The sequence below is a fragment of the Leguminivora glycinivorella genome, chromosome 3 (genome assembly GCF_023078275.1).
Source record: "Leguminivora glycinivorella isolate SPB_JAAS2020 chromosome 3, LegGlyc_1.1, whole genome shotgun sequence".
NCBI classification, from domain to species: domain Eukaryota; kingdom Metazoa; phylum Arthropoda; class Insecta; order Lepidoptera; family Tortricidae; genus Leguminivora; species Leguminivora glycinivorella.
The window spans coordinates 23,146,974-23,173,961 of NC_062973.1; the positions used below are offsets into that span (position 1 = coordinate 23,146,974).

The 26,988-nt window shown below is 38.2% G+C and overlaps 1 protein-coding gene across 1 annotated transcript in view; it reads right to left on the minus strand.

Moving 5' to 3' along the window:
• Positions 1 to 26,690, minus strand: part of LOC125242643 (all trans-polyprenyl-diphosphate synthase PDSS1) — a 109,431-nt gene extending 82,741 nt beyond the window's left edge. The window contains exon 1 of the mRNA XM_048151479.1: positions 26,477 to 26,690. Coding sequence (XP_048007436.1) covers positions 26,477 to 26,680 — 204 coding nt within the window. The 5' untranslated portion in view covers positions 26,681 to 26,690. The remainder of the gene's footprint in view (positions 1 to 26,476) is intronic.
• Positions 26,691 to 26,988: the final 298 nt, after the last annotated feature.

Genomic DNA, 26,988 nt, shown 5'->3' on the forward strand with positions numbered 1-26,988 from the left:
CAATATCAGCCGCAACAACCAATACGGTAGCAAATTTAGTAGCGAAGGGTGCGGCGAGTGCCCTTAGCTATGCGGCGGCGGCAGTGACCGCGATACGCATTTCGCAATGCATTTATGCAACTGCAGGTGAGTGCAGCCGATGGGCCCCGACCGGGCGTTGCAAAACCGACGCATGTATGCACGCATGCCGCTCAAAGCGTAAACAAGCTGGTAGGAAACGAGAAAAATCAATAACAAAGCAATAGTGCAAATTACACGTAAGTCAGAGAATCTTAATTATTAAAACGTAGACATTACTTTGTATGTTTGCCTCTCAATTAAATCTAAACGTGGACATAATTTTGCATGTTTGCCTTTAAATAAGCTCCAATACCGGTTTGAATACAATATTAATTTGGGTAGTAAGTACTACAATTTTGCGCACTTTCTGGTTTAAAAATAAATAGGTAATATGACAGGAAACCAACCACAAGCGATGGAATTGAGTTAAAGGTTTTCTTTTTATAATTTCAAGACTACATGTTCGCCCACAGTTCGTAACGTGTGTTTAGCAAGCCAGTGTTTATACGTGCTATATGTATGAAGCGAATGAGTGACAGGTAAAGGTCATGAAACATGCCATTCAGGTTGGTTGTCGAGCTAGGGTTAAGTTTGCTTTACCCGGCCTATTCAGTGCAACTTGCAATGCTACACTAATATTGTGTATTAATACTATTACAGTATTAGTACTTGTACTATTATAATTATATTCTGTGGTATTAGTTCAGGCAAGTACCTTCTGTAAGAAGTTTTCTCGATCGCGATTGTTATCTCATCCAAGCTGTACAAAAATGCTTTATAGAAACACTAGCTTTTGCCCGCGGCTTCGCTCGCGTTAGAAAGAGACAAAAAGTAGCCTATGTCACTCTCCATCCCTTCAACTGTCTCCACTTAAAAAATCACGTCAATTCGTCGCTCCGTATTGCCGTGAAAGACGGACAAACAAACAGACACACACTTTCCCCTTTATAATATTATTATGGATTGATGATTGAAAAAAAATCAGGCTAACTGTCAAACTCAAGTCAAAGTCAGGCAAACTCTCAAATTTTTTTTGTTATACATAAAATCGCGTGCTCTGGATCGTAACGTCACAGGTAGAGCAACTTAATTAATTAGTTCGTTGATGTGCGTGATGGAACCCGTTCTATACAATAAGTATACTTACTTACTTACTGTACAGTCTTAAACAGAGCAAAATTAATATTTGCTGAATAATAAGACCTATATTGGTCACTGGAACTCCCATTTTAGTGACATAGTTCTAATAGATATGCATAATTTTTTGACACGTGAATTTTATTATGATTTAATCATAATGGCCTTGGCCTTTAAAATTTTATTATTTACCCGCTAATAATATGAAACTGCATGTTCTCGGTGCTGCAATAGGAAATCCTATTTCATTCTAATAATTGATAATTGTATGACGATACACGAACACGACAGTCCAGGATAATTGAGGAGTGTCTTTTCAAAAGGGCTTATTTCCACTTTGAATTTTTTTGGGAAATCGAGGAAAACATAATTCCGCGGTATTGATTTTGAAATTAATATTTAATTTGCAAAATTTTAATATTGTAAGTTTACGTTAATGCTATGATTACATCAAACGTAACATGTGTACCTAAATAAATATTTAATTACCATATGTTTTTGAGAATTAAGCACTTTTGATGTGAACTTTTGGGAATTAAGCCCCTTTGTTGCGTAAATGTTATTATTTTAAAATAATTTTATTTTTGGATTTTGTATTAACGTTAGTTGATATCAATGTTGTTGTACTACCTACATACATTGGTTTATCCACATAAATAATCAGTACACGTTTTTCAAAATGTGTTCTAAACTTTGATGTTAATCTTTTTTTTAAAGATCAAGGCGAGACTTTTTGAACTTTTATCTCAAAACAACGCGTAATTTTCTATACTAAGAAAAACTGCATTCATAGTTTAAAAAAAAGAAAAAATGGAAATAAGCCCTTTTGAAAAGACACTCCTCAATTGTTCCGTAATATTTTTTTTTATTATTATAAATGTGCTTACTCTTGGCCACAGACTACAAAGACGTGGCCTACGATGGATAGTTAAGGGTGACTATGTTATGGTTAAGGATGACTATTATTAGTGTAACAGTGCTAACCATAACGATTTAACGATAGACCACGCAGAGAGCGCATAATTTACTTAAGTTTTTACAAAGAGCGCGATGTCACCAGACATTTTCGAGACGATTTGAGCGCAATTGAGTAGCATCTTACACCATTACAAGGGGCATGCATGCGAAAATGACCTTCGATTTGAATCCATTGATATTATGATAGTTCCTAAAGCCTAGTGTAACAGTGCTAACCATAACGATTTAACGATAGACCACGCAGAGAGCGCATAATTTACTTAAGTTTTTACAAAGAGCGCGATGTCACCAGACATTTTCGAGACGATTTGAGCGCAATTGAGTAGCATCTTACACCATTACAAGGGGCATGCATGCGAAAATGACCTTCGATTTGAATCCATTGATATTATGATAGTTCCTAAAGCCTATCATATTAACAGCATCGTCTTTAAGCAACATCACAGAATATATATTATATGTAATAGTACAGCAAAATATAGTATCTCATAAGAGTCATAAGTACTTTACAGCTCATTGTTTCTGTGATATATTTAGCATCAAAGTTGAACAATTTTAGGCCCAAAAACTGTTTTTTTTTTTGTCATAACTGTTGTTTTAATTAGTTTAAAATTAAAATCTCTTATGAACATTTAGAAAAGTCGAAGATAAATCCAAACATGTCGATTTCATGTCTGTTAAGACCCTTCACTAAAAGAAAATTTCGAAAAGAGTGCCTGCGAAAATGACCTTCATTTGAATCCATTGATATCATGATACTTCCTAAAGCCTATCATATTAACAGCATCGTCTTTAAGCAAAATCACAGAATATATATTATATGTAATAGTACAGCAAAATATAGTATCTCATAAGAGTCATAAGTACTTCACAGCTCATTGTTTCTGTGATATATTTAGCATCAAAGTTGAACAATTTTAGGCCCAAAAACTGTTTTTTTTTGTCATAACTGTTGTTTTAATTAGTTTAAAATTAAAATCTCTTATGAACATTTAGAAAAGTCAAACATAAATCCAAACATGTCGATTTCATGTCTATTAAGACCCTTCACTAAAAGAAAATTTCGAAAAGAGTGGTTTTTTAGACCATGTTTAAAAAAAAAAAGTATCCATTTTTTTTCAAGATATGCCTCTTACGAATAGAGATAAAAGATTGAAGAACTGATGGCCGTTTATCTTATAGTTCTATCTATAGTATTTCTATAGATATTATCTAATTTAGGAGTTTCAACTCAAAACTTGTCAAAAATCGATGAAAACCGTGTAGAGCCCCTTAACATAGTAGCTATTTTTACAGCTAACGAGGAGTAAGTACAGGAACGCCGTTACGTGTTCTAAGCGATACCGTAACGGTGCATCGGTGCAGTCGGTGCACGCAGCTTTCCTCACGCGACCTGGACCGGTCGTCCTTGATTGCAATGTGGTTCAGTTCCTTCATTTGTTACGATCGTTTATACTAGCAGAGTATAATAAAGAGTACTATCGTACAGTATGGCCACTCCCGCTCTCCGCAGAAAGTGCCGCCCACCCGCTCTCGGTTGCCTCACAGTTACCGCCTGTCAAAAACGCGAACAGTCGGCCTGTCATATTTCACTCATACAAGCATGGTATGCGTTACCTACACGAGCTTAGGTGCTAGGAACGCGCCTCTTTCATATATTTGATCGCCAGTGTCCGTAGGGTGCTAGCTACCTAGTAGAAGCACAAGGAAAGTCTTTAAAAGATAGTATTGACCATTGAGAATGTCATCTCACTTGGTAGGGCGCTGCACAGCGGAGTTCATTCGAAATCCACATTTGAAATAGACCCGGACTGGGGAATCTACATCTTCGTAGAAACCGCACCGAAATAATACTGGAGCCCAATACTTATAGTGTTGGTCCTGAGGGTGAATAAGGATGCCAGAACTCAATAGGAGTGGGATGTAGTAATTACAAAATATTTTAATAAAAATGCTGTTCCTTATGAACAGATAGAACACACGTTCAAAGGGTTTACACGTGCGCTACTGTTTGTCTACGTATTTGGCAGAAAGGATGTTTGACGTAATTATTAGCACTATTGCGATTTTTATTACACTTTCGATTATGTCATAATATAGCCATTACGATAACGTCGAAGGTCAGCTTCGCAGGGCTTTGACAACATGACAATCGTATATCGGCAAACTGAAAATAAAAATGTATTTTAAATGCACATATCGTCAGTTCGTCACTACTTTGAAAAAATCTCGTATCTCACGCTGCTCCTCAAAGTTAAAACGCAGTAAGTCTATATGCATTCCGTACATACTTACTACAATTTTCTTGTCGATATTAATATGTAATGCTGCGAAAAATCGTAAATAAAACGTACAATTACGTAACGACAACGTGAGCTGCGAAATGTGCACTTCATCTATTAAATTAGTGCATAATTTTGCAGTCTGCCGTTGCCTATGCTAAAACAAATAGAGCGTGTCTATGTTATTATGTAAATGCCGTGTTTGAATACGCACATCACCTTTCATTTATACGACGAAAATCGAAATGTCAGCTGCAAAGCCAGTCTGGTGTCTATCATGCTAGGGCCACACTAAGGAGAAATGCCATTAATTTGTGGCGTTTTTCCTTAGTGTGGCCCTTGCATTAAAAATAACAATATTCGGACCTAATAAGAGAATATGTGTATCATGTCGGACACTGCACCCACCCACCTTCTGCTAACTGAAATGGCCGTCGAATTGACAAATGTGTTATTCCATGCCTGAAGTGTCCGTATGATTCATTTGAAGGACGATTTTTTTGCCAGAATTTGCGATAAAAACGACTTTGTATGTACTAGAAGGATTCAAACATTCAATTTACTTTGATATGTTTCGGAAGGGCGGGTCGTACAGTTGCGTTCGTGGCCCACAAACTGATCTCGCTGGAAGATCAGCGTTGACGCCTGGCCTGGAACAGCACTAGTTCTGAGGCTGGACCATTTCATGGTAAACTCAGCAAATATTTTTTTCTTTTTGTAGTAATAGTAACATATAAAAATTGAATCTAAATCTTGAATCCTTTAGGCGTGGAACGCCACAAATTACTTCCAAATCATTAGGTTGAGTTTCAAGGGTTTGCAACCCACGCACGGAACGCTCTGTTAAATTATTAACGATTCCACACGTGTACATTATTCTGCATAATCGATAGAGTACGTTGAAAGTACAGTGCGCGTTATTTGTTGGGTTATTGTGGTAATAAAGTACAATGTAGATAAACTTGATGCTAGTTTTTGTAATTGCTAATTAGCAAAGAAACATTTTGCGTTTCATCCAACAATCGTACAGTCGAGTTCATAAATATGTGTACATTTCTTCACCTTAACTCTATGCAATAAGGAGAAAAAATTTACACATATTTATGAACTCGACTGTACTAGGTGGTTTCAAAAAATATGTAGTATTTAGTTTCATCCGTATACTCTAATAAGATATGGTAAATTAAAAGCACGGCGGTTATCAATCACTCAATCAGGTATCTATTATCATATACGATATTTGTATAGATAAGCTTAAATCATCATTGGCCTTAACGTCTGTTGCAGACGATTTATGGTGTAATATTCGGAGAGCACCTCGTCTGATGACTTATTAGACCGATGCGAGACCGACATAGTCTACCGCAGAACTGACAAGAGAAGTTTGCGGAAATCGGTGCTGAAACACCTTGGCGTCGCTTCGGTCTCTTATCAGCGAGTGATAAGCTTAAAAGGTATTGCCATTATTGAAAATATGTTGTCCTCCGTGTGTGCTTAAAATTTCACCCTCTTTTCTACACTAGATGCTGTAGAACGTAGATTGTGGGAAATGGGTTAAATTGAATTTGTGTTGTGGAAGATGGGCTAGCAACCTTTCACTGCAATATCACAATTGCGTTTTATTTCAATACCTTAATTGCTAGGACTGTAGGAGTGGAACTAGAACTTGAACAGTTTCGTGTGTGATCTGCCTACCCCTTTTGTATCTGTATGTTTGTATGATGAAAATTATTTTCAAGGATGAACCTATACTACATTTTATTCTCGCGTCATTCTGACTATACGCTAAATTATTAGATCACTAAACTGTGGATTGAACTGTCTCGCCTGCGGTATTTCCTGACTTGTCATGACCTAAATTTTAATATTTAAGGTCAGCAACGCGCCTCCAACCCTTGTGGTGTTTCGGGTCCAGAGAGCGGCGGTGGTCGTTTACCATAAGGCGACCTGTCTGTTCGTTTGCATCCTATCTCATAAAAAAAAACAAATTCGTCCGAATCCGAGTGTACAGTGTACTCCCTGTATTCCATAATAAAATTCGCGTAACACAGTGAAACCCGCGTTACGCGCAGTTATCCAACTAAATACGAAATCATAAGGCACGTTACGAATCTTATATTCTCCGTTCAATCATCGCCCGCTTCAAGAATATCAATCGAAAATGTTAATTGTGCCGAGACACACTTTGTCACGACGTGGTAAGGTGTAAAATAGCTGTGTTATCGATGGTGTTTTGTTTTACATGTGTAAATAGCGCGTGCTAAAAGTACATTAGTACAAATGTTCTACATAATTCGGTTGAAACAAAGTTGCTTTTAATTACCTATAAGCGTATTTCAGGGCTGCTTGATGATAACTTTATCGAGTATTTCATATCAAGAACTAGCCAGTTCGAACGTCTCAATCAACCACCATTTCAGTCAGCTGTGTTCGTTTTTGTATTTTTTTTCTGTAAATGTTAAGAGCGAGCGAGATGCCAGCGCGAATGTGTTTGGTTCGGTTGCAATATCGGTTTCATGTCCGCTCACGTCTTAAGAAACATTAAGTATAAAGGTAAAAGGTAGGTAGGCTTAAAGGTAAAAGTTCAAAACGCTATATGCTAAAATATAATATGCCTAAGGTAGAAATAGGAAACCACCTAAAGAATTAAATGATCGTTAAGTGTGTCGCTTAACTTCAAACTCGGGTAAATCCATTAGCTATAAAGTTGACTCTTTTTCAGATTATATATAATTTTATACATAATCAACCTTAAAGCAGAATGGATTTACCCGAGTTTGAAGTTAAGCGACACAAGTGATGTTTTTAAAAGTACTTAAGGATCTTAAGATGGATGAAGTCTAGTTATCTCTTCGCACTGTTTGTTTTTCATACTAATTTTTCTCATCACAATATTCGTTAACATCATAGCTGGGCACCGTTAATCAAATAGTTAACTTCGATAATCGTTAATCCGTTACTTAAAAAGTTAACTTCGTTAATCGTTGAAGCGATACATTTTAAAGTTAATCGATAATCCGTTAACACGTCATAAAAATAGGACTTGACTGTAGGTATTATGTATTTCTATTTACTAAGTGTCCACCAAAAACCATTAAAACCTGTGATGCCAATCGGCAAAAAACCGAAATATAATAATTACGGTCTCTTCGGGCTTTTGCCGCTGTTGATTGGCTAAATCCAAGGTTTTACTTCGGATTGGTAATTATTGGGTCCTTCATGCGGTCGCGATCGTGGTGCGTCGATTCTATAGATTAAGATTTGAGATGATAACTCGATGCCGTGGGCCACGACGATAACTTGGTAGAGTAATCTAAAGCCCGAGCCGGACTCTAACTCGATGCGTCGGTTGCGCGATTTGTCTGCCATGCCTGATGATTGCACTCTATTCTCAGTTTAGTGATCGATCTAGTACGCCTAATAAGATTTGGAAGATCTCGAATAAGTGATCCAAAGTCGCCAATTGGTCTTTAGACTGTTTATAACCGACGGATCTGCTTTTACCGATAAATCCTAGGTATCCTTGCCGTACTACGGGCTTTTACAGTAGCAGTAAGAACGTGGTTTTCGCGGCGCAGCGAGCCGCTTGGGGTGCTGGATTAACGATTAACGGACTCGATGAAATTTAACGGAAGTTAACGAATCCGTTAACATTTTTTAAAGTTAACTTAAAAGTTAATCCGTTAATCGAAATGTTAACTTCGTTAATTAACGATTAACGGATTAACGAGTTAATGCCCAGCTATGGTTAACATTGACAACCCTGCCTCATCAAAAAGCGGGTAATGTAAATGGCGGACAACATAGCCGCACGTAAAATTGCATGCGTACGCGCACATAACAATTAAAACACGATAGAAAGTGAGTTTGTGCTCATCGACTCTTAAAATAGAAGTGAACCGATCAACACGTTCAGGGGCCTACTGCAAACGCTCGGCGTTGCCTCTGTCCCACTTACCACAGAGGAATAAGTAAGGAAGCAGAGGAAAGAGTTGTAACTTCATACATCAGTAATTGCAGGTTATTTGTATAGGCATATTTAAGTGACATCTAGCGACAATCACGCGTCAATATCAAACGTAAACTTAGCGTAAATTATCAGTACTGCTACTTGTCAATAGATGTCGCAACGCAAACGCCTGATAGGAAGTAGTCATCGTCAAAGAGATTAGAGATATAAGCAGACTTTTGAAGAGCTTAAGTAATTTTTAAATGACGCTTTAAAGTCATCCAGTTTTTTTAGCTTTGAGTCAAGAGTCCTTTAACGAGTCTTTCTTCAACTTTGCGACGCGAGCCTTCGGATAAAGACGTCATCTAGGAAATAGGCCTTACTGAATGAGGTCTGCCATAAAAATCTGTAATCCTATCCTTTAAACCAACTATTTTGGCAGATATTTGTTCCTGAGTCATGGATGTAAGTATTTATATATTATATATATCGTTGTCTGAGTACCCATAACACAAGCCTTCTTGAGCTTACCGTGGGCCTCAGTCAATCTGTGTAAGAATGTCCTTATAATATTTATTTATTTATTTATTTTGACACTTTTCTAATTGAACAGTTAAGTGTTGCTATGATAAAAAAGTTAGTTCCATTTCTCTTTTTTGCCAGGCTGTATGAATGAATAACGAATATATTTAGTACAAGAGCGAAAGGGTTCGCGGTAGGCCCTAGTAATGACGTGTCGTACGTGTATCGGTTAGCGGATTCGATAAGCGGTTGCATGCTAATCGGGTTGTGGATGACAATAGATGATGAGTTTGAACGATCTACGATTTAATTGTTTACTGCTAGCAAAGACGTATATGGTCACTACTTTTAAACAAACTTGTATCTTCGTCTGTCAATGAAAAGAAAATTGTAGTAAGTATGTATGGAATGCATATAGACTTACTGCGTTTTAACTTTGAGGAGCAGCGTAAGATACGAGATTTTTTAAAAGTAGTGACGATATGACTGTAGACGGATGAAGTCTAAGAAATAAACGTACCTTAAGCAACGAGTGGGCCGGCGTAATTGGTAGTGACCCTGCCTGCTAAGCCGCGGTCCTGGGTTCGAATCTCGGTATGAGTATTTATTTGTATGATGAATACTGATATGTGTTCCTGAGTCATGGGCGTCTTCTATGTATATAAGTATGTATATCGTCGACTAGCATCCATAGTAGGTACAAGCTTTGTTTAGTTTGGGGCTAGGTTGATCTGTGTAAGGTGTCCCCCAATATTTATTCATTTATTTGTTTATATCTTTAATCCGCTACTATTGATGATGCTTGTACATTGCACAAACCGATCACGAGGATCATGTATGTATAATATATCTCCCATCTCCCAAGAGTCAATTATTTTAATTAAGATTATTATATTTACCGAAGGTACTTATTATGGCGCTGAATTTACATTATTTGTTGAAACACTGACCGGTTAAAAGTTACCTAAAAAGGATGAGATCCCCAATCCGGTAAGTCTTACTTTTTACATATTTGCCGCATAAGATCATAGAATACGTTGTCTTCTTAATTTAATTCTCTGCATTGACAGATGTGAAAACGTGACAAAAACATACAATAACTGTTTATTTAGGTTTCACGAAAAAAAGTAGTCGAAGTTGAGTTGTAGACCGTCTATGTATGATTGTATATAATGCTGTTATGTGGCAGTTTTACAAACAACATTTACCTACTTTTTATGTAAAAAACCATTAAAAAGATCTACAGGAAAAAACTTGCCGAAATTGACCTAAACCCATTTACCTTCTTTACGCCTCAGAAATGAGTACCTACTGTACCTAGATAAAATGTTTCAGGTTTGTCGCGAACACCGTGTATGTATAGTGTAAACACAGCCCCGCTGTGTATCGGCCTTAATTCATAATACGTGCCTATCAGGCCAATTCGAACACTAATATCATTTACATCTAAAGGATATCATTAAAATATCTTGCATTTCGCTCGCGCTTTCACGCAGCTGTATTGGTGCAAGCGAGACACACATCACATCATTCAGATATCGTTCTGATGTCAGTTTACGTTTGTATTGACCTGTATAATTATCTAACTTGATGCTCACTCGGCCTGACGAGGAATCCACTCTCAAAACTAGTTGAAACCGGTTCCGAAATATGGGTCAACGGCAACCCGACCCTTTATAAACTTAGGCACGGAAACTGATTTATGTGATTATGTGACTAGGTATTTTATTATTAGTTCAGGTTTGTTTGCGAATCATTCATCATTTTGACATCTAAACGTGGCGTTCCATGTCTAAGGATCCTTAAGGGTTCTATATAATGGAAACCACACACCACGAGTTATCGACGTTTTATTATAGAATACGTTACTCGATTAACTCGATGGCGGAAAATAGCACGGTCACGGAAATTTTAATATAATTTTTGGTAGGTATTAATTAATAGGGCAGGGGGCATATTTACCACCATAGTATGCTCTATCTTGCTTCGACATACTCTCGCGGCCATCATGTGCTAGGCCTACTGACAAGTCATATATTTCTGGTCAGGATTTAGAATATAACACCCATAGTTGCGTATGCTCGTTTGTGTAGTCTGTGACAAGGCCATAAAATAATTAGCACCATAGATCAGTTAAGCCTGCCTAAATGTGTACGAAGCGTGGCGAAGGTCGGACTGTAATCTTTGATGTACGATTAGAGCAGAACGTGTGGAATGGAATTCACATGATTTAGATTTAATTCTGGGCTTGGTTAATCCTAGGCTAGGCTAAATTGTATGTTTTATGTAGGTATGTCGCGAGAGTTATGAAGCCCGTTCAGATAAATTACACACTAGGTTTAGCCCCCCCAACATCTAGCGTCTCGCGAGCGTAGCCGTCGGGCCAACTGTATGGCAAAGGCTGACGGCTGACGCCGAGTGGGCGCGACGTTGACGCGGTGTCTTTTTCCACAGTTGGCCCGATGCTGCGCTAGCGAGACGTTAGATGTGGGGGGCTAACCTAACCTAAACCTAACCTATGGATTTTAATATTTTCTCTTTAGGCTAACGTGCAATTAAGGATAGGTATATAATATATATTAGGTACCTACTTTAAAAAAAAAAATGGGGAGTTAAAAATTCGTTTAAAACATTTATTGCATAAATGAATAAAACAAATAAAAAACATAATAAATCTACTTAAAACTAAATACCTAACCTACTTATAAATAAAAAATTTGACCTAAATCGCCGTCAATGGGCAAGGTACCCAGAAGGCTGGCAGCATTTCCACGCTGTATAGCGATACTTATACGTTGCGCGAAATACTGGCCAGCCCTCTGGTCGCCTGAGGTCTCTATCAGGCGAGACGACAAATCCTTGTACAAATGACGGGCACTGGGCCCCCATGGCCCCAAGGTCTCAACGCCAAACGCCGCAAATATGTAGCTAGTTCCTAGGGTGGCATATTTGCGGCGTTTGATGCTTTCGGCTGCGGATGCCGCAGCGCCAGCAGCAACGCTGGTGACCGGAACATGGGACGGCGCCAGTGTATCAACACAAGTAGTGTCCCAAACTAACGTCCGACCCATGCTCCAAGGCACCAGTGTCATACCGTCAGGCCTCTTGCCGTCGTCCCTAGCCAGGCCGGTGGGCTCCAGGACTGCTGGCAGTTTCGCGCTGACAAGGGCCCGACGGATAACATCATTGATACTGGCGTGGCGCGGGATCCTTCCAGCGCTTCGGGCGCATGAGAGGCCATGGTGACCCAATGTGTCCACCATGGTACCGCATTGACAGCGATGAGGCTGGTTTGTTGATGCTCCCAAACGCAAGCTAGCTGCTAGGCAAAAGGTGGTGTTATCCAGCAGAGTCCCAATGTTTGGTGATGGTAAGGCCTGTAGCCACAGACCCGACTCCCACTCCGCAGTCGCAAGGAGACTGGAGTTAAAAATTGACATGGGAGTGTCATAAACTAATATTATCAATATTGTCTTCGGTTACCGCGATAGTTACTCATAAAATAAAAGTATGGAAACGGATTAAATCGCGTATAATGATCACATTGATCACCCGTTGACCAAGAACGCAAAGTGTTCGAAACGTCGGGATGAATTGTAAATTCATTATACGCGATTTAATCCGTTTCCATAGTTTTATTTCATGAATATTATCAATATAAAGTAATCGGGGGCAATTTCTTATTCAATCAACTGTACTTAGGTATTATATGTATACTAAACATAATATATGTAGATTAGGCATTCATATCCACAAAATGGTAACTATACATAGATAACCTAACCACAAAATTAAAATTTTGAAAAAAACCCCCGACTGCGACATAGTAGACCGATTTTCATGAAACATGGCTAAGAACACTCCCGACTAACTCAGCTTTCAGACAAAAAAGACTAAATCTAAATCGGTTCATCCGTTCGGGAGCTACGATGCCACAGACAGACACACACACAGACAAACAGACAGACAGACAGACAGACAGACAGACAGACGGACAGACGGACAGACAGACAGACAGACACGTCAAACTTATAACACCCCTTCGTTTTTGCGTCGGGGGTTAAAAATCAGTGATACCGATGTGTCGCGCTAGCAAAAGACATCAACGCGTGGCGAGTTAGATTTGAACACAGTTACCACGTAAAACACATTTTTCCATTTTATACCTATTTTATAAAAAATGTATGAACTGACATGACAAAGTTTAAGACGATACAGGAGCGAAAATGATAAAGTGGAATGGAGCCCCCCTTTCGATTTGGGAATTTCAGTTAAATATAGTAATGAAGTTAAGAACAACTCAGTTAAAAGATATTGAGTTTCTTTTTTAAATCGAGGTTCCGCTTTCGACTGTTTCCTCCTTCAAAACTTAATCAGTTGGAACGAAATTTAAGAATCTGAATAACAATGAAATAATCTGTGTCGGATTGTTTAGTTCTTTTGGCTAATTGTCACCAATCTTGAGTATCGCACCTTTTTTGCGCCATAATGAAAAAGGCCGTTTTCGGAAATTTTTGATTGGCTCTAGCCTCTTTAAAAATAAAAATATCAAAAAAATCAAAACGGTCCGACACAGATAAAAAAAAATCTGTGTTGAAAAAATCATTGCTCTATCTTCAAAAACCAGGGAGGAAATAGTCGAAAGCGTTTATATGGAGAATTGACCCCTCCTGTATCGTCTTAAACTTACCTCTAAAAGGTCATTCCTACATTAACAATACATATTTTTCATATTATCAGGTTGGGAAATGCACAATACATCTACAAAATTTAAGTCGTTGCTGCTGCCAGTATAGCCTCTTTTTAAATGTCATAGTTATTGATTATGGTTCATTATTATAACACGCCCTAATTTTAAGTAATTCCGCGGTACGTTGTGCTACATAAAATTTCATAGCTTGCTTATGAAATTTCATACTCACCTCAAAAGCGTTACTAATTTTGCAAACTATCATCAAGATCATTATGGTTATTATTTAATGTAGCCCATCGTTGTCGTTCAATAAAAATAATGTCTTATAATTACCGAGAGCGTTTATAATAAACTTTCAATATTTATAAAAATATATATACTGATGTCTACATATATGTGTAATTGTGTATCCTCATGACATTTACGGTGAAGTACCGAATATGTTAAATGAATAGCAGTGCGATTCTCTTACACAAAGGCGAGATTCGAGGAGAATGCAATATATAAATTAATCGAGATCGGATATGTCAGATGTCAGTATAATTATTAAAACTATTTTGAGAACAAAAACGTCTTTTGACAGCAAAAAATCCGATCCATATCGTACCTATATAGAACTAATCTGACGTATTATTATAACCATAACATTATCTAGAACTTCAAATCGAGTCGTAAATAAATATTATAAATCTGTTTTTAATGACCCGAGCTAACACCAAGACAACGTTCAGACACTTCAGACATACACTTAAACCTTGTCAATGAAAATGATATCTAATAACACCTTTTCCTGCCTTACTGACAGGCAAATTGGTAATATCAGTACTTGAACGACACTAAACACTGTGCGTGAGGATCAGGGGCGTTCCAGCGTGTACGCATTTGAGTTATATCTGGGTCGAAAAGGGTCAATATCACAACATTATCTCGGTGTAAATTGATGCTGAACATGCAAGGCCGAATGTTGATGCATACGTAAAATTGCATGCGATTTGCTTCGTATATTGAATCCCCCAGGTACGCTTATTAAGCACAATGTTAAGATCATGTACGCTATGACAGCGATGTGACATTACATTATAATTCCATAATATTACTACCAGTGCAGTTTTGTACATATTTACCTGTATAAAATCGGATACGTTATATTTACATAGAGAAAAAAACATTTCTATATGTAAATAGGTTCGTGTAAATAAATGATTTGTATATTACCAGTGCATACACGCACTTGTCTACTCAGTGATAATAATAATAAACCCGTTTATTGTAGACAATATAAGGTCCAAACACAAGTAGGTACAATTAAAATAAATCACAGTTCAAAAATACACAATTTAACAGCAATTTCAACAAAAATAATAGTATTTTATGCAACTGGTGGTTAAAAGAGGTCAAAAAAGGTGAGTGGCGTGGGTAACAATTTGAGGCGAAGCCGAAAATTGTTAATAAAGACGCCACGAGCATTTTTTGACTCAGTTAAACACCGTTGCATACAAACTTTTTCTACGACCAAGCACTTATTTTGAAAGAAAATTATAAATCAACAAATACCTACTTTCAGTCATCTTAGTTATCTAGTGGACCGCCTACCATTTTGAATATGCAGTTTGAGTGCAAACATGAAAATAAAACTGTCTATGGTATGGTTCTTTGAAGCCTGGCCACTAAGACGAATCGAGCCGAGTTGAATCGAGTTCTCATACATTTGAATGCGATTCGACGCGTCGCCAATGAACGCAGCAGAAAACGAAGGAGTCTCGACTCTGCGAATTGGTTTGTTAAGTTGGTAGCAATGTATTTACTGAACTGTAACAGCTATATCGTGCTACTTCTACTAAATGTTTTCAGGGTATAGACTATTAGATAGACTTGTCCTGACATCTTTTATGTAGGGTTTTTAAGTTCTATGCACGACCTTGTAACTCACGAATAACAGTACGGGAGTAGAAAAAAATTATATTTGCGACAATACTGACATTTTTTTTTCTGTTTATACTATCTTCTTCTTCTCGTGTCGATGGTCTCAGACTGTGCGGGCCCAAAAGGTAGCGACATTTATCGCCCTGTCTGTCGCATCACGGAGGTCCTGGTGAGAGCAGGCGAACGGGCACGCTGGACAGGACAGCATGTGCTCCATCGTTTGTGGAGCCGTCCCACATGAGCATTGGGTATCTGAGCCGTGTAGGGCGCCCCACTTCAGCAAGTTCTCCTTACTGCGGCCGGCCTGGGAGCGCAGTCTGTTCAAGGCTTTCCAGATCGGCCACGGCTGCTTATGCCCAGCGGGGAGCAGTTCGGCGGGACGGACGTAGTCGTCGGGAGGGGCGCGGGTACTTTCCCATTGGTCAAGTCGCTTCTTAGGTGGTGGAGTTCGGATGGCTTCCGTACACCTCATAAAGCTCCTACGGCTCTTCAAGCGGGGCGGTGGTAGCTTGTGGCCATGCAGGGGATGTCTTGAGTCTTGTTCCTGCTTCGATTTTTCAACTCTACATGCCACCTCTCTGCGGGTTTCCGGGGCGCAATTCCTGCCAGAGGGTATAGCTTATTGAGCGGGGTCGGTTTAACGCATCCGGTAATTATACGGCAGGTGTTGTTGAGTGCCGAGGTAACTTGGTCTGCGTGAGTAGAGCGGTGCCACACTGGGCACGCGTATTCGCCAGCCGAGTAGCAAAGTGCTAGGCCGGTAGTGCGAAGGGTTTGCGCAGACGCGCCCCAGTGGGTTGATGTGAGTTTCCGCAGCAGGCAGTTACGTGAGTCAACCTTCTGACGTGTTTTGACACAGTGGCTCTTAAAGGACAACGTTCTGTCTAAAGTTATTCCGAGGTACTTTGGGCAGGGGCAATGCTCAACCGCGACGCCATTCCAGGTGACATTGAGCTGCCTGTTTGCTTCCCTGTTTCGTAAGTGGAATACACACGACTGAGTTTTTAGGGGTTCGCTTTCAGGCAGTTCACCTCGTAGTACCTCGTTAGACCCTTTAAGGCCGCCGACAGTGGTTTTTCCGTACCTTCGAAGGTGTCACTTTGGGCCGCTAGTGCTAGGTCATCTGCATATGCGAATCGCTGGGTGTTCTGCTGTACTGGTTGATCGTTGGTGTATATATTAAACAGCATAGGGGCAAGTACACTACCCTGCGGCAGACCATTTTTTTGTGAGCGCCAGCGGCTCTTTGTAGATTGCAGGTGGACTTGGAATCGGCGGTTGTGGAGCAGTTCGCGGAGGATGTTCGTAAATCGAGCGTCGCACGTCATGTCGTTAACCTTTACGAGCAGCCGTTGTACATTCACCGTGTCGTACGCTGCTGTTAGGTCCACGAAGACCACTCCAGTGATCAGGCCCAGCTCGAACCCGTCCTCTATGTGTTGCGTTAGCTTCAAAGTTTGACTTGTGCATGACTTTCCAGGACGGAATCCCGCTTGCTCTGATATGAGTTTCGGTTCAATAATTGGGACGAGGCGGTTTAGGAGTAAGCGCTCCAGCAGCTTATAGGTGTGACACAGCAAAGATATGGGGCGGTAGCTTTTAGCGTCCGACGGATCCTTTCCTGGTTTGGGGAGTGCAATTACTTTTGACTTACGCCATGCTTTTGGAATCTTGAGTGACGTGAGACAGCTATTATATAGTTCCAGAAGCCAGTTCCTGGCTCCTGGCCCAAGGTGTTTGATCTGCTCCACAGTCAGGTCGTCGATGCCGGCTGCTTTACCGTTTTTTAACGACTTCATGGCAGTCTCAAGTTCCTGGTGGGTGAAGGGCTTGCTCAGATTTGTGGGCGGCTGTTGTTTAGTGTCAGCAGGTATTGGTGTCGGTTTGGGCATACGGCCAGTGGGTTTCCCATTGAGCAAAAGTTGTGTGGCCACCTGGTTAGCCGAGACTTGGCCTGAGTTTGTTGGTGGTGGCGGTTCACCGGTGAGTTTGCGCAAGTTCGACCACGCTTTCTTGCTATTGTGAGTCAAGTCGGTATTGCTTACTGCTTCACACCATTTTTCCCTTCTGCTAGCCGATATTTCGCGCATTAGGTCTTCTCCCGTTGTGATAGTATCTTCAGAGAAAGGGTCTTTACGGTACAGTGCTTCGTAGGCCCTCAGAAGATCGGCTGAGGTGGAATTAAGTCCCGGGATATATTGTGTGCGGCAACCCCTTGGGATGGTACGGCGCGTTTATACTATAGCATAAAAAGATAAAATCATAAAACTCACAGATTAAATTAGAATAAGTCTAAGGCATACGCATCTGGGGCATTCCACAAAGAGGTCTATCTAATTTTCAAGGATGTGAAATTTCGAAATGCAACTAATAAAGACACGGTAAAAAATATTTCATATTTTCCTATTATTAGTGTTTAAACTCTACTCATAGAGAAACTGCCGCATTGGTTTTTTATATTCGAATCTACGTTATCAAATGTTACCTTACCATGTCAATTATGGCGAATATGAATTTCTTATCTTTATCATATTCAATATATAGTTGGTTTTTTGCAATTTCCATCTGATGACTTCATGTGATAAACTGTAAATAGACTTTAAAATATTTGAACTATATTCATGAGCAAACTTGCAAAGATAGACACGTGTAACGTCACTTTATAAGGAAAATAGCTCACCCTTTTCGAGCGCTGGCAGCCTGGCAGCCTATATTATACAAAACGGGCATACCTACGGGTAAGTCCCCAGTCCCCACTTCCCACAGTGCATCGCACTTACTCGAACGTACTTGAACTTTGCAATAAGCGTGACGAGAAAAGTCTTAAGTAAATAAATAAGGGCTATAATAGTTCGACTGTACCATGAATCATGATGTAAAGATCATATCTTGGAAAGGGATAAATGGGCTATTTCTCTCCGTACTTTATAGTTTTTATCTCGTTTGTCTGAAAATGCAACAACTTTATAAAAAATGACAGTTATATTTTATGAGCATTTATCGGAATTTATTATAGTATCAGGTTTTACATTGGATACTTTGTACATTATTTATGAACCCCGCCGCTGCTTAATTTTTTGTGTAGTGACTTAGTAAGACCGTTTTTCGGGTTATTCTATTTGTAAAAACTTAGTATTCGGGATATTTGATGAATTCATTAAAATGATACAATAATAAAATTTCAAAAAGTCAACTTAACATGCTTAAATAATGAATTATCTAAATTAGCGGAAAATATTTTAAATTGAGTCAAATTATTAAAGATGAAATCCAATTTATCTATCAAAAATCAAAACGAATGAATTATTGTGATACTAGTTGCCAATAGTCTTATTTACTCATTAAGAATATACCTGAGTGTTGTAGAAATCAATTGTGGGATATGGATTCAATCGTCCGAGCGGCTAGCAACTGCAATACAATGTAGTTTTCTTTCAACCCCTTGCTAAGACTGTAACTGCAACATTTGTAATTGTGACCCCTTTTGGAAATAAGGCGTGAGTATACCTATACTACTATCAATAAAAAAAACCGAAATCTGTTCTGTCACGGTCGCCAAAATGAAGTCTTGACACACATAGGTCAACAGTCAAGCGGCACATCTGCACCTGTCATCACTCGGTGTCACGCGCGCGTGTAACCGCCGGCCTTGATCCGTGACCCGCGACTCCGACCCGAATGCGGGTAATTGCGGCTCCTGAGCGTGTTGGGCTACGCCGTGTTTGGCGTTGCTTGCATACGATTTATGAACCTAGTCAAGATGACTTTGATAGATAACTACTTTGATTTTGTATCAGAGGGTTATTCCATTCTTACACCACAACAAGGGGAGGCGGGTCCTGCTAAGTGTCACAGTACATTTTATTACTGAGCAAATTTTATACTTTAAACTTGAAATTTGGTGTGACCTAAATAAAGAACACCCAAACAGCGGATGCTGCTACTAATCTCTGCTGTCTGCGGATAATGTTACTAAGCTTGGCAATCAACTAAAAGAGGAAACCCTCTTGGGACTTGAACTACCAACACTTAATACCTAAAGTAGTCGTAGCCAGAGACTACGGACTTCCACTTGCCATGCTGATATACCTCTTTCATTTCCTTCACTTTCATAACATTCCTCGTACACGCTCGTCAGTTTAATAAATAATAATAATAATAATAACCTAGCTTAAGAAAAGAGATAAATAAATGATAAAATAATAATAAAATAAATAAATATTATAAGACATTCTTACACAGATTGACTGAGTACCACGGTAAGCTCAAGAAGGCAGGGGAAGTTTAAGCTTTTTTCAAAACCTCACCGATTTGATCAGAAAAGTCAGCCGAAATATATAAAATTTATTTCCCATTGAATTGTCACACGTGTTTCAGGTTTTTGAGTAATAGTCTTAAAAATCTTCGCATTTCACACGTGAGGACAATATTTGGAGTACATTAGTCATCTTGCATAAAACAAATATCTGTTGGATGTATCATCAAATTAGCATGTAAAAGTGTTCCATAAAACGAAGTTGTTGAGATAAAAAATATCCTGTTTAAGAAAGTGAAACTCATCTTCGTCGCGAGTCCGTGTTCGGATCCCGTTATGGCGATCACGTGCTACTTAAAATTAGTACATATTTATAAACGCCTTATATGTCAAAAATATGTAGGCGAGATGTAAATGATTTACTTACTTTCATATAAACATACGTTTCAAAAGATTTGTAGAAATGTAGGCCTAGTATACTTATTATGTATGTATGTGCGACCATCAAGTTAATTTGTTGGCATTGTCACCACATTCTTTAAAATAGGCTTAAATAATGTTTAAATCTAGCTTTAATATAATAATTAAATAGTTCTGACGCTACAGTGGAACTCGTTATACGATTATACCAAATATGACAAATATTATCCTTTTTTAATTTGAATGTCACTGTTACTTTAAAGTTTAAACAAACACTTAAATACAATGTAAGATTTAAAAAAAAACCCTGTAGCACAGACATTTTTTTTTAAATATAAAAACTAAACAATTCACCACATGTTTTTCTCTAATTTTTTATTGAACATGGATGATGTATTACGAAACGATTCTCATTTTACATCGATATTTTTCAGTGTTCAGATTTTTTTTTGCTGGAACATCATCAACAATCGCCTTTAATTTTTCTACTTTACGATAAAAAAATGGTTTGTTACTTAAATACTTTTGAATAGTAAGTAAGGAATAAGTTAGTCCTAAAGAGGGTATTTGCTCGAGATACTAACAAGAGTAACAAGAGAGTTGATAATGATGACCTCACACTTAAGTACAAGTAGGTTAAAAGTTTTAAAACTATTAAACATTTCCTAAACATTTTCCACAGATTGCTACAAAAAGTCACCGTACACCTGGCCTAAAGATGATTAAAGTACAAGCTTCTAATTAGTCACAAAGGCTTAACATGTAGGCAACACGCAGGCGCAGTAAGGCCACAATCCACTATGATTTGCGGATTCTATAAATTATAGAATCAACCATTTCAAACATAAATTAATACAAAATAATAAATTTAATGTTAAATAAATGTAGAACATAAAATAAATTTAATAAATCTAATATTAGTTTCATCCTTGACCATTACACTTTATGAACTAAAACTTTTTTTCACTGATGTAATTATAAACACGCGATAGGCAATGTCTAGATCGAAGTTGGCATGAAATTGTACTGTTTAGATTTTCCTGAAGTAATACAAAAACATAATACATACACTTAGCAGAGAATTGTTTAGAGCACATCACCACCAAACATATAAGCCCTCATGTAGCTTATTTTTTTTTTATATTTGAAAATGTATTATTTCTTGTTTTTATATCAAATTCTTTTCTCAGATAATGTTATGGTCCCATCGAATCTATTGGCGAATGTAATATTTTTGTTTAAACTAAATTATATTCATTATTTCAAACTCTATGACTATGAGGTTTTATGAATTTACATTTAAGCTAGTTTTTAAGTTGTTAAGTTATGCTTAGTTACGTTCTTCTCGTGTGGAAAAATCTATTATTTTCTTTGGTACTTTTATCATACAAATGTACAGTATTAGTTTCTCTTCCGACTACAGAACGATCATTAGCTGGCATTGGCCATACGATTTCGCGGATACATCGCAACGTTATAATGCATCCAATGCACATACGTCGAGTCCACGGCGAGCGTTGCACCGGCATACGTGTTGCCAAATATAACGTCATGCTCTGAATAAAACGCATACGTATTTATTCGGTTGAAATTGGTTTAAGGAATGCTCTTATTGTGTTACCTAATTCTAATCGCTGTGAGGACACTAAGCTAACATTTAGTGTCATTTAGGCCCAGTTGCATCACCTACATTTGACAGACACATCATCGTCACGCAGCAGACGTCTATGGAACTTCCCATACAATACAATAAAATTTAACTAACGCTTTAACGGTGACAGACGGTTTGATGCAACCGGCCCTTAGTCCGATAATCGCACACTAGTGGGGATGTGTGTTTACACACGACACGAATCGGTCTTTTTGAGTGTGTAGTCTATAACTGAATGAGGAATCGCGAAAAATTATTGAAGCTTGAAATAAGTAGGTTAACTTATAATCGTGTTTCTTCTTTGGTTTGAATCTTGATAGCGATATTACCAGTTTTATATCCGGGAAATCAGTGGGAATTTCATACAAATACTGTTTCTTAGAATACGCACCAGTTTGTTATAGTCAATTTATCAATGAGTAATCTAGTTCATTAACAATTAGACGGACAAACCCAAATCTGCCTATGTTAACAAACCCAGAGCACATTCATTAAAAAACCTACGACACCATTTACGCGAAATTACAATCCTAAAGCGTAATTAACGCTTATTTGCGTATTATACAAAAGTGGACAATCTGAGGACACGAATACAAGGCCGGGGATTCCAAATGCTTAGCGAGAGCACGTCAATCAATGACCAGTTTAACTTGCTTAATCCTTAAACTACGCGTAAGAAGCTCACGCATAAACTGGTTTTTCCAAAGCGTAGGTAAGCTAAGCGTTTAGAATAGCCAAGTAAATGACAAATTACACAACACTAAGCAAGCCAGGACCCTTATCAAACACAGCTCACGTGCGCAAACGACAGCAATTAATATTGCTTCCACAGATGATGAGTTCATTGTTTGCGAGTGGCGACCGAAACGCGCTTGCCCAACGGCTGCTTCAAGCAGAAGGACGCCGGCGGTGTACGGTAGAATACATTCATGGCTGTTCATTAAGCTGTAAAGATAGCGGCCATAGCGGGTCTCAAAATTTTGCAGATTTCAGAAGCATTTGCATATCAAACGCAGACCAGGTCGACTGTTGTGGTAGAGTATTAAACATCTACGAATATTATGAATATCGTGAATGATATGAATCATAAGCTATACTATAAGGTACAGCGGGGCAAATCTCGACTGGGGGGCTTATGCTTACTTGTTCAGCAGGGGGCGACAAATGGATAGTATGATGAATGATGCCACTGCTGACAGTTCTGACTAAGGAAGACTAATCAAGAGCGAAATGTACATGCGTTATTGAAGAATTAAAATATTGTTTACTATTACAAACGCGTATTCTAATACTACAGTATACCTAGTATAAATAAACAGTATCTACTTAGGCACTTTGACACACAAAAAAGTTTGGGTTTTGACATAGAATATAGATCCATCAGTCACGTCTTCTAACACAACTTTAGCCCCCTTGCTCATAAACGTACTCTAAAGTTATCAAGCCGATAAAGTTCGTTTGTCCCTTTCTATCACACCAATACGTCGGAGAGGGACAAACGAACTTCATCGGCTTGATAACTTTAGTGTACGTTTATGAATAAGGGGGTAAAATTTTAACCGTTATCTATTTTTTATCCGCTCGAGTGTCAATTCAAATACATAATATTAAATAATTAAGCAACAAATTATTATACACTCTATCTTCTTTAAGTACAAAAACATACCTACAAAACAAAGACCAACATATATAATCTTGATCATTGAAACAAGGATTAGGCACGCCACAGACAGTCTTAAAAATTCATAATCTTAGAAAAGATTTGCATGCAAACTGACAGTTCAAACTGACACTGACAGATCTGTCAGTGTCAGTTTGCATACAAATCTTTTCTAAGATTATGAATTTTTAAGACTGTCTGTTGCCGGCCTTATTCAGCGATTATTTTTACTACTCCGACTTATGTAGGCTCTACGATCAAGGAAAAAGGGCTTTACATATCTTCGGATGGCATCCGAACAGCACACTTTAAGAATAACGGCTAATGTTAACCCGCTTCAGACTCTAGTTGCGTAAAACAGATTTTTACGAATACATACAGCACGCTTTCAAACCTAATGTACCTTTGTATTGTCATCACGTACGTAATTTAGGATACAGCAAAATGTTGTATGTCGAAAATAACATGCGTCGAGCGTTGCCACAAACGCTTATACAATAACGTCTACGAACAAATAGTTGTATGTTCCGCGTTTCTAGTAAGTATCGTTTGAGTTACGTGCGACGGAACGCATTCGACCGATGCGCAAATACCAATGAAATGGAACCATTTTCATTTCACCTGTAATTGCTATGGAAGCTGGCCTGAATTTTATGTAGCAAGGTCTTAAAGAAAAACGAGATAATGTTGATTTTTAATAGCTAGCAAACCTAGCAGTGTATATGAGAACGCGCAAGATGGTCTGCCAGTAAATTTAAAAACTCTTTTAGGCACGCCACATACATCTGTCAGATCAACCTTAAAAAACAAGTGTGTGTGTGTGTGTGGACAGTCGCGAAATTGTATGGAACTCCGTGCACTACTGCACTCGATCTGATTTTTGTAAGATTATGTTTTTTTCAGATTATGAATTTTAAGACTGTCTGTTGCCGGCCTTACTTCTTATCCGCTGAGTAACTTCTGCAGCTGACAGAGAAATAGACATGATATGACACTCGAATTATCAAACGCAGTTCTAATCAATAATAAATAGATAGTACAGGTGAGTAATCATTTGAGGATTATTACGAAGTATTTAAATGGGAAAACTTTTTCTGGAGAAAGGACAAAATCGACCCAATGTTCGCTAATGCCATCACCGTAACAAGAAGATACTAGAAAAGAATCCAAACAGATTATCTACATTTCCAGTAAACTGAATGATTTGAATAGAATAAAACCAACAACATTGATGAGTTAAACAGGTTGTAATCAGGCTAGCAAACGGATACGAGGTTATTTTAGCATTTCCTTCAGAATATCTACTGCACAATTTCACTTGTACTTCAAAACAGGTAATGCTGGCTTACCGAAAGTGTGACAATACATGCGAACATCATAAACTTCAGTTATATTTTCGCTTTATTTTAGTGTAGTAAGGTGCAAATTGGAAACACTGAGAAGATGCGGTATCACTACTATACTGAGAAGATGCGGTGTCATGTCCTATGGTTAAAGTTGTTTGCGACAAGTACGCCATTAGTAGGTTAACTAGGTTCGAAGCAAAGGAAACAATTCGATGTTTAAAGGTGATATTTATATTTTATAGCTAAACATCATGCGAACTTGTTTACAATAGTTTGTCTTCTTCTTTAACCCTCATATTACGCACGGATCTTTAAGTAAAGCTTTAAAGTTTCGACTGACCGGTACGGCGTGTTTAAGACGTAAAAAAGAAACACCTACAGACAGAAATCAACACATAAACAAGGTCAATGTTCCCCAAATGGATTGAAGTAAAATAAGAAAGCCTAGTTACTTCGACAGGTGCCTTACCCACCCAGTTTTCGCGCTAGGTATTAAAAATTCAACGAATCATCACACAACTTTCACTAACGGCGGGCGACTCTCTACCTTTACCATTACGACTTGACGAAATTCCACAAAACTATTGCAAGGACAAACCAATTAAAAACAATTAATAATTAATTTCGTTTTCGTGGTAACGACTGTTTTTGTAATCAGAACACTACGCTATGTATAAAGAAATCGGTTAGCTCCATTGCCAATGGAAGAGTAAATGAAATATTAATGCGAAAAATATTTGTAATGCTTAGAAAGTTTCGTTCGCATCGGGTCGGTATCGCATGCTCGCACGATGCGCGAGAAAGCACGACGCCACCGGCGCGTCTTGCTTCTGCAAATACAGGGTTAATATCCTATAAAATCAGGGAAAATACCCAGCTGACCAACTTATTTGTAGGGGGGACGCTGTCCTCCAAATTGTTTTATTTTCTTAAGCTATTACGACGGCAGTAAAGTAGCTCCTATGACTACAATTTGAAGTTATTAAGAAATATTATGAATAACTTGTGAGTTGTGCTTGTACAAGTAGACTTACAATTATCTGAATGATAATTGCAGTGTTCTATAACAAAGTTGGTTATCTCGATTAGATCAAATAAATCGTGCCCGATTCGGAGCACGATTTATGTTATAAAATTAAAGTCAACACAAAGATCAGCATTGTTTGTCGAAAGTAAGAGTTGTGGTTATGAATATAGTGAAAATCGTTGAACAAACCCAAGAACGGAGCAGCGGCGCGAGCGCGACCCACTGTCCAGTGCCGCCCGCTGCGCCGACCCACGAATAGATTTCACTTTTCACATTTCCATTAATTGACCTTTCATACTATACCACTACAAATAATTAATTTTCTGTCTTATTTAGCCCAACTATTTTCTACATCCCCATTCATAAAACCTAATTTATTTTCATTCAATCAGCTGACATAGAGGTTACTGTCACGCTGTTATGTAAACAGGACCTCTTCAAGAACAAGCGAAATGACATAATAAATTGAGCAATAGTTGCTTGCATGCTCCACAAAATTATCTAGGTCTAAGGACCGGTCCTAGAAAAAATAGGTTCCAGGCAATAAAATAAATTTAATAAGATTTTTCTAACCTGACATGTCTTTCCAAATATCCGCAAGGGAGTTGGTCCAGGAGGTTTCAGTTTCACAAATACAGTTTGTCTGCGAACTTTATGTCCGAATTGACACAGTAACTTATCTTGAACACGAGCACAGAGCCTACTCGGGCTTAAACACGCCATAGCTACAACTGCAACGAAACGCTTGAGGACATGAACTACATAACACTCGAGCATTCGACTTTTCCTCCCCACTTACAGCTGATTGTCAAGCGCCATCTTTGGTCGTGTTGCCAGTATTATCAGGTACAATACAATAGGAATCAAATAAGAATTTTTTAAGCTCTGAAATAATACTATTTTAGGATAAACGTATATAATCGTATTCAATATTAATATATTGTGTAATATTTAGTAACGTAAATAATGTTTTCGGCCAATATTTATAAAAAACAAAAACAAAGAAACTACTACTTTTTTTTTCATGGATTGTCGCTCTCGTCTTTATCATTATCTTGAATGGTTTGATCCACAGTTTTTAATGG